General features: G+C 42.1%; 1 protein-coding gene across 1 annotated transcript in view; it reads left to right on the top strand.

The window, feature by feature from the left end:
* The first annotated feature begins 7578 nt into the window (after window positions 1-7578).
* The window catches only part of FAIM3 (Fas apoptotic inhibitory molecule 3), a 36660-nt gene continuing 32872 nt past the window's right edge, over window positions 7579-11366 (top strand). The window contains exon 1 of the mRNA XM_006887997.1: window positions 7579-7615. Coding sequence (XP_006888059.1) covers window positions 7579-7615 — 37 coding nt within the window. The remainder of the gene's footprint in view (window positions 7616-11366) is intronic.

Below are 11366 nucleotides of genomic sequence, written 5' to 3'. Positions count from 1 at the left end.
CATGAGTGTTGATTGTGGAACCAAGCAGGCTGAAACTGTGAACAATATTGATCTCTTCTCTATTTATCATGGTGCTGTCAGTTGGCCTAGTGGTGAGAATCTTTGCTTTCTTGATGTTGAGCTTCAATCCATATTGAAGACTGTAATCCCTGACCTTCTGCAATAAATGCTTCAAATCCTTCCCTCAGTTTTTGCAAGCAAGGTTGTGTCATCTGCATAACACAGGTTGTTGATGAGTCTTCCTCTAATCCTGATGCCAAATGCCTCTTCATAAAGTTTTGACTCCTGAATAATCTGTCCTGCATATAGATTGAAAAGGTACAGAGATAAGAGGCATCTCTGACACATTCTTTTCCTGATTTTGAACCATGCAGTGTTTCCTTGCTCTTTTCTGATGACTGATTCCTGGTCCAAGTATAAGTTTTGCAAGAGCACAATTAAGAGCTCTGGGATTCCCATTCTCCTCAAGACTAGCCAAAAATTATAAACTTAAGATTGTAACAGCTGATGCTAAGCTCCTTTTGGTAGTCTATTCCTATTAAGATTTACAACCTTGAAAAACAAGTGAAGATTCTCCATTAATTGCAATTAACAGCAGTATCTTTGATTTTGTCTTCTAACTCATTCCTAGGTCTACCATTAATCCATGCCATATGGCCACGTGGGGATGGCCATGTCTGACCTTTACTGACTTCACAATGGGGAACTATTCCTATCAACAGTATCAATAACACAAAACCAAAGTCCCCCATACTCCCATACTTCTTCCTACTAATCTTTTTTTCTTATTATTAATTTTTATGAACATTTACAGACATTGGATTTCCATTCATTCACTGTTGCACCTTTTTCCCTGCCCACTCCTACCCCTCAGTTTGCTCTTCTCTTTGAAAAGTAAAGAAAAAATTCTTTCATTGCTATACAGTCCCCCCCCCCAATTCCACTCCACTATGCCACCTTCGTTCTAGACTCCTGACAATATTACCTAATATTCGTTCTAGACTCATGACAATATTACCTAATCATATATCCCTTTTAAACAGTTCTCTCTTCATCTGTTTCCTACTAATCTTAACACCAACCTTACTGCTTTACTGGGTCCAAAATCCAGCGCAATATCTTCTAGACCACACAGAACCATTTTGGGGGGATGAAATGATTATATTACAAATTAGCTGCAGAATACAGTCAGGACAGCTTCTGATATGTGCATACAAGCACCTCAGCCTTAAACCAGTGTGGGGTCGCTTTGTGAACAGTTTCCTTTTCTGATGGCCAAAACCAGAGGACTGCATTCTTTTTAAATTTTTTCCTTTTTAAAATATTTTTATCATTCATGTACATTGTGCTTCATACATGTACATTTTATTCCATACAGTTCTTCATTTGGATTCTATTTCATTCATTTATATTGTAGGGTGGGTTTTCCCTCCCTTACATTCATATCCTACCAACAACTACTTAAGTGTGAGAATCAACCCCAAAAGTTTGTTCAGCATCCAAACACATCTCAAAAAAATGTAACATGACCTTTCCTTACTATTTTCAAGTTTATTTTGTGTATTTGAGTCAGAATATTTAGTTTCTATGCTTTGAGAAGTAAACAATATAATTTTTTAAAAACAAACTTAAAATCAAATTGTAGAAAGAAAAAAATAACTTTCAAAGGCTTCTTCTTCATTCAATGTTCAGCTCTCCAATGCATAGCATCTAAATAAAAAGACAATGGTCTAAATCAATAAATCAGGTGCACCTTAGTCCTCAGACTGACATCATCTTTCCTCAAGAATTTGGAGATGTCCCTGAACACACACTTTCCAGTGCAGTATGTCTCCTGATCTACTGACTACTGGAACAAAGGATGCTGGTTGTAGATCCAAGTAAGATGAAACCATTGACAACTTCAGTCTTTTCTCCATCTATCATGATGTCCTGTCATGAACATTTTTGGTTTCTTGATGTTGAGATGTAATCCATATTGAAGGCTGTGGTCTTTGATCTTCTGCACCAAGCACTTTATGTCCTCCTCACTTTCAGTGAGCAAGGTTGTGCCGTCTGCATAACCTTGTAGGGTCATCATCTGTTGGTTATTGATGAGTCTTTCTCCCATCCTATTGCCACACTCTTTTTCATAGAGTCCAGTGTCTCAAACACTTTTCTCAGCATACAGCTTGAATAGATACTGAGAAAGAATAACCCTGATGCACACCTTTCTTCATTTTAAACCATGTAGCTGTTTCTTTGCTCTGTTTGTACAACAGCTTCTTGGTCTAGGTAGAGAGGTTATGCATGAGCATAATTAAGCATTCTGGGATTCCCATTCTTCTCAGTATTAGCCATAATTTGTTATGATCCACACAGTCAAATGCCTTTGCACAGTCAATAAAGCACAAGTAATATTTTGCTTGCATGTGATGTTGATAATGTCCACATTTATTGAATCATCTTTTTGGAGAATGGAAACAAATATGGATCTCTTTCAGTTAGTCAGACAGGCAGCTGTCTTTCAAATTTCGTGGCATAGACTGGTGAATATGTCCAGAACTGCATCTGTTAGACGAACATGTCAATTTGTATCCCACTGATTGCTGGGGTGTTGGGTTTTTGTTGTTTGTTGTTTTGTTTTTGTTTTTGTTTTTACCAATACCTTCAGTACATCTTTAACTTCTTCCTTTATCACCACTGGCTTTTGATCATATGGTACGCCTTGAAATAATTCCATGTCGGCCAGTTCTCTTCGGTACAGTCATTCTGTGTATTCCTTCCATCTTCTTTTTATGCTTCCTGTATTGTTCAAGATTTTGCCTCAAACATCTCTAAGTATTGCAACTTCTTATTGTTGTCAGGTGCCATTGAGATGCTTTTGACTCATAGTGACCCTATGTACAAAATCCCTGAAACCTGCTCTGTCCTGTGCCAACTTTACTGTCTCTGATACATCTGCCCTCATTATCCCAGTCACTGAATCAATGCATCTCATTAATAGTCTTTCTCTCTTTCTCTGTCCCTGCACCCTTCCAAGCATGATGTCTGTCTCTAAGGACTGGTCCCTCCTTGCAACATACCCAAAGCATGTCAGACTAAGCCTCAGAATCCTTGCCTCCAAGGAACAGCCTTGTTTCACCCTCTTTAGGACGAACCTGCTTGTTCTCCTGGCAGTCCATGGTATAGTCAAAACTCTTCTCCAGCACCACAGCTCAAAGGCATCAATTCTCCTTCTATCATCTCTAGTCATTGTCCAGCTCTCTGACACATAGCAAGAAATTGCAAAGACTACGACCTAAATGAGGTGCACCTTAGTCTTCAGACTGACACCATTGCTCTTCAGTACTCTGGAGAGGTCATTGACTGCTGCCTTTCCCAGTGCAATTCATCTTTTGGTTTCCTCACTGCTGATGCCAACAGTGTTGATTGTGGAGCCAAGAAAACTAAAGCTGTTAACAATCTCAGTCTCTTCACAATGCTGCCAAGTAGTGAGAATCTTTGTTTTCCTGATGTTAAGCTTCAATTTATATTGAAGGCTGGAGTTCTTGACCTTCTGTGACAAGTGCTTCAGGTCCTCCTCAATTTCAGCAAGCAGAGTTGTGTCATCAGCATAATGCAGGTTGTTGATGAGCCTTCCTCCAATACTGATGCCACATTCCTCCTCATACAGTCCAGTCTTCCAGGTGACCTGTTCTGTATATAGATTGTAAAGGTATGGAGATAGTATACATCTCTGGTGTACACCTTTCCAAATTTTAAACCAAGCAGTGTTTCCTTTCTCTGTTCTGACAACTGCCTCCTGATCCAAGTAGAGGTTTCACATAAGCACAATCAAGTGTTCTGGGATTCCCATTCTTCTCAGAGTCAGCCACGGTTTGTTGTGGTCCACACAGTCAAATTCCTTTGTACAGTCAATGAAACAGAAAGACATTCCTCTGGTACTCTCTGTTTTCAGCCAAGATCCATCTAACATTAGCTATAATATCCTTAGTACCACGACTTCTTCTAAATGCAGTCTGCACATTTGGCAGTTCTCTGTTGATATGCTATTCTAGCCGTTTTTAGATAATATTCTGCAGAATCTTATTTCAACTGTTACTTCAGTATTACAGATATAACATGAAGATAGTACAATAACCAAAAAGGACCCATAGTGATAACCTCCACCACATGGGTGGTGGCTTCTTCCCCCTGCACTATTAGTATACCCAGGCAGTAGGCTGTGTACCTGGGACTGCTTTCCTCATGCTATCCTCACAAGAGCCTGAGAAGTATGCTTATTCCATCTGGGAAGGATTTCTTTCTATCAGGTTCATCCCTACTGGTCAAACACTGACTTAGACAAATCCCTCTGGGAAAGACGTTGGACCTCTTAGTGCACGTCCATCAATTACTAGACGTTCCCTGGGATTAGCAACACCAACACGCTCCAATAGCACTGATAGTCAGAAAGAGGTAAACACATTTTGAAGGGGATAAAAAAGAGCAAGGGTAATAAACTTTCCCCATTTCACAATTTAACCAGGCTCAGTCTTCCCTTGTGCCCCAACCTCCATTGTCCCAGTTCCAAGAGCAATGTCCTATTGACCTGGTCTGGGAATTCTGATCTCCTAAGATTCAAAATACACCACGCACTTACAGGTCATACTTGACACACTGCACATCACACGTATTCAGTCTTACATCATGCATATCACACACACACACACACACACACACACACACACATCACAATTCACGTCATCAGGTACACACCACTCACTTACATATCATACATGTATACGGTCACACTAAGCACATTTCTCTTTTCCTCTATTCATGCTTGTCTAGGGCTATTCAATGTCTCAAGGCTTTGTAGAGCTAGCTGTGCCACAGCTGGAGGGAATTGGGATGCACACAGCAAGGGCAGATGGCACAGGCCAGAGACAAATCTTATCTGACACCTCTAGCCTGCTCACCAGAAACCTGCACTCTGACATCTCAGCCCAAGTGGAGGAAATCACACTACAGCTGCTCTGGGACACAGAGGGCAGAGAAGGGTGGGGCAGAGTGCCCTGCCTGCCCCACACACGCTTCCTCTGCACCTGCTGTGAGCCTCGCATTTGACTTCCACTGCAGATGTTGTTGTTTTACACTGTAGAGGGCATGTGACAGATCTGGGGTACGTGGGCGAGGGACCCTCAGAAGCCTAGAGCGTGTCAGTCCCCCTTCCCCCCGCAAATGTGGTCTAAATCCTCTGTGGGTGCAAGAGGCTGCTACGCTAGAGATGTTGTCTGGGATCACGCGCACTTTGATGGGTCCAAACCTATGCAGGAATGATGTGTGAATACTCTCTCAACAGGGAGACTTCTTATCGTGCTAATTTTCTGGTGAAAAATGCTCTCAAAGCACTTTCCCACCCATGCTTTTCCCTTGACCTTATGACCACCATGTAAGAATGGCAGAGCCGGAATCACCCTGATTCTATAGATGAAAATATCGAGGCTGTGGGAGGCTTGCCCAAAACTACGAAGTTCTAAGGCAGAATCAACGTGCAAGTGGCATCTTATTGACAATTGCCTCTGCATTTGTCTCTTTTCCCTGGCTCTTGGGATCTCACTCCAGATTCCTCAGCATCTGGATAAATCAGATGGTAGAGCAACATTAAGCAGTTTTGCCACATCCTTATCATGGCGTTGCCCAGTGGTCACCGGGCCCAGGCCACCGGATGGTCTCCTGTAAGAACACAATGCCTTCCAGAGGGGGTTGGTCGAGGCATGTTGGCTGGGCTAAGATGCTGAGTGTGCTGTGGTAAGGCCTCAGGAACCTTGCTCCACAAGATGAGCTCCTCCCGCTCCCACTCTTCATTTACAGAGAAAGAAGCCAAGCCACGGAGCTAGGTAGCAAATTGTTCCAAGTTTAGTAGTTAGTATGTCCACATAGTTGTTGTTGTTATGCTCCACTGAGTCACTTGCAATTCATAGCAACACTATGTACAACAGCTCTGAAGCCTGCCCTGTCCTGATCCAGTCTCACTGACTCTGACACACCTACCCCTATTGCCTTAGTGACTGTATCAATCCATCTCATCTGGAATCTTCCTCTCCTGTGCTGTCTCTTCACCTTTCCGAGCATGCTGTCCTTCTCCAAGGATTGGTCCCTCCTAGCCACATGCCCAAAGGATGTGAGATGGAGCTTCAAAATCCTAGCCTCCAAGGAGAGACTTAGCTTCACTCTCTCCAAGACAGACCTATTTATTTTCTTGGCAGACCATGGTAGGTTCAAGACTCTTCTCCTCTCCAGCACCACCACACAAAGGTATCAATTCTTCTTCTGTCATCCTTAGTCATTGTCCAGCTTTCTGATGCAAACCAAGTCCTTGAGAAGACCATGGTCTGGATCAGGCACGCCTTAGTCTCTAGACTGACATTGCTGCTCCTCAGGACTCTGGAAAGGCTCCTGACAACAGATTTACCTAATGCAAATTGTCTCTTGACTTTGTGACTGCTAGTGCCAAGAGTGTTGATTGTGGAGCTGAACAAGCTGTAACTGTTAACAACTTCAATCTCTTCTCCATCGATCATGGTGCTGCCAGTTGGCCCAGTGGTGAGAAACTTTTCTTCTTGATGTTGAACTTCAATCCATATTGAAAACGACAGTCCTTGAACTTCCGCAGGAAGCACTTCAGGTCCTCCTCAGTTTCAGCAAGCAAGGTTGTGTCATCTGCATAATGTAAGTTGTTGAGTCTTCCTCCAATCCTGCCTGATGCCACATTCCTTCTCATAAAGCCCAGCCTCCTGAATGACCTTTCAATCTATGTGATCTATATGCCCACACAGTAGGTGCTCAAAATACTTTTCAGATAAGTTACTTGGTATATAGTAAGAATTAGAGTAGATACTTGAATGGTACAGTTTGTGTTCAACTGCTAACCTAAAGGTTAGTGGTTCAAACCTACCCAGAGGTTCATTAAAGCAAAGCCTAGAACTGCTTCAACAAAGATCTTAATCAAGAAATCATAATTTAAAAATAGAAAGAAAAGAAAACACTGTGGAGCAGTTCTACTTAGTAACACGTGGAGTTGGAGTGAATGGACATCAACTCAATGGTAATGAGTTTGGTTTCATTTAATCCCAGCATCTACTGATTTTAGGCCTAAACTTCATCTGTACCATTCCAGCAGGGAACAACTACTGGTAGTGGTCTTTTACCATGAGGACAAGGATTTAGTAAATGACTCTGGATCACATAGATAAAGATAAATCCTGGATGATCCCTCCAAGCACAGAGATAAACCGCTGAGGGTGAATAAACATCCTATCGGGTAGTAGCTCAGAGTCTTAAAAAGCTGCCTGGGGACCCACTGAACCTTGGTGACCCATCCTCGCTCAACACATGATGTTTTCTCAATTGCTGACTTCTGCTGTGCTTTGCTGGAATCTTTTTAGCATCAGACTAGTTAGCAAACAGCGCAGGTGCCATTTCCTCATTTTCAGGCCTCGCTCTTCGTGGGGGCCAGAAAACTTTCACATGGTGAAAGGCTCCAGTGTGAGCAGTGGGTCTCTGCCCCCATCTCCACAGGCTCTCGGATGGGATCTCGCTCAACAAGGAACCATGAACCTTTGGTTATGGTGGCTTCACTTCCTGCCAGGTAAGTGCTATGGGGAAGCGTCATTCCTCAGCCTTCTTAGATTCATTTGACATAGAGCGAGACAAGGATGGAGGCTCTCTCTACTCCCTGCCAGCGCTTTATGCTTCATTCCAGATGCATCTCCTTTCCTAAGGTCCAGAGTGAATCCATAAAGGCTGCTTTTAGGCACCACTGATTTGACTACATCTCATAGCAACCCAATGAACAACAGATCTCAACCTTGCTCTAGCCTTCACCATCCTTGTCATCTCAGATAAGCTTGACTTCATTGTTATAGTCATTGTCACCCCATCTTATTGGGAATCTTCCTCTCTTTCTCTGACCCTCCACCTTTCCCAGCACGGTGGCCCTTTCTGACAGTATGGCCAAATTATATAAGACAAAGTTTCACCATCTTTGCCTCTAAGAAGCACATTGATTGTACCTCCTGTGAGAAAAATTTGTTAGTTCTTTTGGCAGTCCATGGGCTCTTCAGTACTCTTCTCCAACACCACAGATCAAAGGCAGTCATTCTTCTTCGGCCATTCTTCATCATTGTTCGACTGTCAGAAGTTTAAGAAGTAATTAAAAAGACCATAGCTTGAATCAGGAACATTTCAGTGTTTATAGATTTTGATCACCGCTCTTTAACACATTGAAGAGGTCCTTGACAACAGATTTTTCCCAGTGTAACACATCTTTTGATTTCTCGACTTCTCGTACCCTGAGTGTTGATTGTGGATCCAAGGAAAGTGAAATCATTGAAATCATTGATAACGTCCATCTCTTCTCCCTCTATCATGATGTGCCTGTGTAGGATCTTGTCACAGGGGCCTCCCAAAGTTCATTCTTATTATTTTCATGTTTTCTTTGGATCTCTTTCACTTTTGAATTTTCAACTTTCAACTCTACATGAAGATGCCCTAAGTCATCCTGTAGCCCTGCTCCATTTCCTGAGTGCCATCTGTATCTTGGGACATGGAACTGGCCCCTGGGCATTCCCACTGGGCATTCCTGGGCAACATCCCTGGTCATAAGTGACTTTACTCTGACCCACAGTAACTTTATAGACAACAGACTGAAATGTTTTGGCTTCTGTGCTATCTTAGTGGCAGTTGGTATGTTTGAGTCCATTGCTGTATCAGTCCAACTAATTTCTACTCATTCTCTACTTCTCCAAACATGATGTTCTTTTCTTTATATTGGTTTTGCTGTCATGTCGAATGTTAGTGCGTGAGTGGAAGTCCCATCATCCTCCTTTTTTAAGGACTGTTCTTCCTGGTTTTCTTCTATTCTACACATTTCTTCTAAGAAGATCTACTCAGTCTTTCAGCACAGTCCATAATATACTCAATATTCATTGCCAATATCTCAGTACAAATGCATCTTTTCTTTCTTCCTTTCTCAATCACGAAACTTTTAAATACATATGGGCTGATTAACAAGACCACGATGTGGGTCAGATGACCAAGAGTCCTCGGGTGATGTAAACCATCAACATACTGGGTTCCCAATAGAATGGTTCTAGGCTCAAGTTCATGGACAGGTCTTGAGACTTTTGAAAAATCAGCCACTGAAAACTGGAACACAAAACACTCTCTGACACACTTGAGATTGCTTTGAGTCAGAATCTCACCTGGACATCTGATGGTGTGAGGTGAATGATCACCTCAAACTTCCTCTTCTTATAGGCCTTCCTGAGCACCGTTTTCTGAACCCCAGGAATTGATCACGTTCTGTCTTGGAGGGGGGGCCAGCATGTAGTCACCTTGTCTATTAAGTGGTAAGCTTCTTGAGGCTTAAGATGAGAGGAGAGGAGAGGAGAGGAGAGGGAGGAGAGAGAGGAGAGAGGACGAGAGAGGAGGAGAAAAGAAAAATGATGGTTTCCTATTCATATCTGTTTTCTTTGTGATATCCTAAACATGAAAGAAATTCACTTAAAACTGGGAGGAGGGTAGAGAGAATAGTGCAACAATGAATGAGTGGAAGCCCAAAATCTCTGTAAATGTTTATGAAAATTAATAAAATATAATTATAGAAAAAAAAAAAGAATAAAATATTAAAAAAGTGAGATTGTCGCTGGGTCTGGGGTACTTTAGTCATCAAAATGACAGCTTTGCTTTGGAAAACTTTAAACGAGTTTTGAGTTTTCTGTTCGTTTGTACTGGAGTTTTTGTTTTTGTTTATAAAGTAGATTTGCTCAATGTTATTAGATTCATAAGCTGTTGTTTTCATGGATATTGACTGTTATTTGAAGTAGAAATAAATCTTTGGCAACTGCAAAAAAAAAAAAAAAAAGAAAGAAATTCACTTAGTATCTGTTGAGTCAAAGATTGAAAAGCCCGAATGAATGGCATTTCAGTGAACTGTGAGACATCAGAAGTGGTAGTGGGAGATTACAGGCAAAGCAGATGGTTAGCTAAACTCGGGCCTGAGAGGGAAGAGCAGTTAGTTGAGTGGGAGAGTGAAAGATCTGTGAGCGTGAGGGGGCCTCAATTGTACCACCTCGGTCTCAGCCATGAAGATGCACAGAACTAGGCATCATTTCATCCTGTTAGCCATAAGGTCGCTGAGTCTGAACTGACTCGACAGCACCTAGCAACATTAAAGATAGTCTGTCTTGACCTGTACTGTCATTCCAGCAAGGCCAGAAAAGTCTCCACTCTGGGTTCCTTATTTTTCATTCATTCCGTTCATGCCCATCCCTCTGAGCCAGCCCACTGTGTGCTCACTTCTCTCCTGGGTCTTCTTTTGAGAGTGACCCTTAATCCTATACAGGATTAAGTGACTTCAATGGCTGAAGTGTAGAAGGAACTTGTACATGCAAGTTGGGGTGTTTATCACATATCACTATCCTTGTGGTGTGAGCAGGAGACAGGGGTGGAAAGAAAAGAAAGCAGGATCAGATGCTGGGAGCAGGAAGTTCAGGGCTGGTTGACCCCACATAGCCATGCCCTGGAATGGTCATTGAGGGAGTCTGTGCATTTGCCAAGGAGAGGAAGGATAAAACATTTTATTCAACAGTCTGTTTACTAGGCTTATCAGTAACTTTAAAATATTAAATCATACCGTACTTGGGCCTTCGTTTTCACTCTTGCCCCAATTCTGAAAATATGAGGGGGCCACTCTGGTCCCCTAAGCCATCTGCACATAACATAAGATGTAGATCAGGCCCCTTTTGATAAGCACAGAATCTCAAGATAGCTCTGCTTCCTAAGATTCTGCTATCTCTATGAAATATCATCTCACACCAGTCAGAATAGCAAAATTTAACAGAACAGCAAGCAACAAATGCTGGCAAGGTTGTGGAGAAAGTGAAATACTTATTCACTGTTGGTGGGAGTGTAAAATGGTGCAACCACTGTGGAAGGTGGTATGGCGCTTTCTCAAAAAGTTGCAAATAAAAATACCATTTGACCCAACAATTCCACTACTGGGAATATACCCTAAAGAGACCAGAACTGACATCCAAGCAGTTTATGCACACCCATGTTTATTGCGGCTTTGTTCACAATAGCAAGGAGCTGGAAACAACCCAAGTGTCCATCAAAAAACAGATGGATAGAGAAGCTGTGGTATATTCACACGATGAAATACTATGCTGCATTGAAAAACAAGGAACTCATGAAATATTATTCAAAATGAGTGACCCTGGAGGACATTATGCTGAGTGAAGTATCTCAGTCACAAAAGGACAAATACTGCATGGTGCTGCTGTTGTAAAACAGGACTGACATTGGGGTTGGGGGAAAACTAAGAAAGATGGGTTCAA

Source organism: Elephantulus edwardii, unplaced genomic scaffold (assembly GCF_000299155.1).
Source record: "Elephantulus edwardii isolate Elephantulus edwardi_28Jun2011 unplaced genomic scaffold, EleEdw1.0 scaffold00063, whole genome shotgun sequence".
NCBI classification, from domain to species: Eukaryota; Metazoa; Chordata; class Mammalia; order Macroscelidea; family Macroscelididae; genus Elephantulus; species Elephantulus edwardii.
This window is presented reverse-complemented; position numbering and strand designations above follow the sequence as displayed.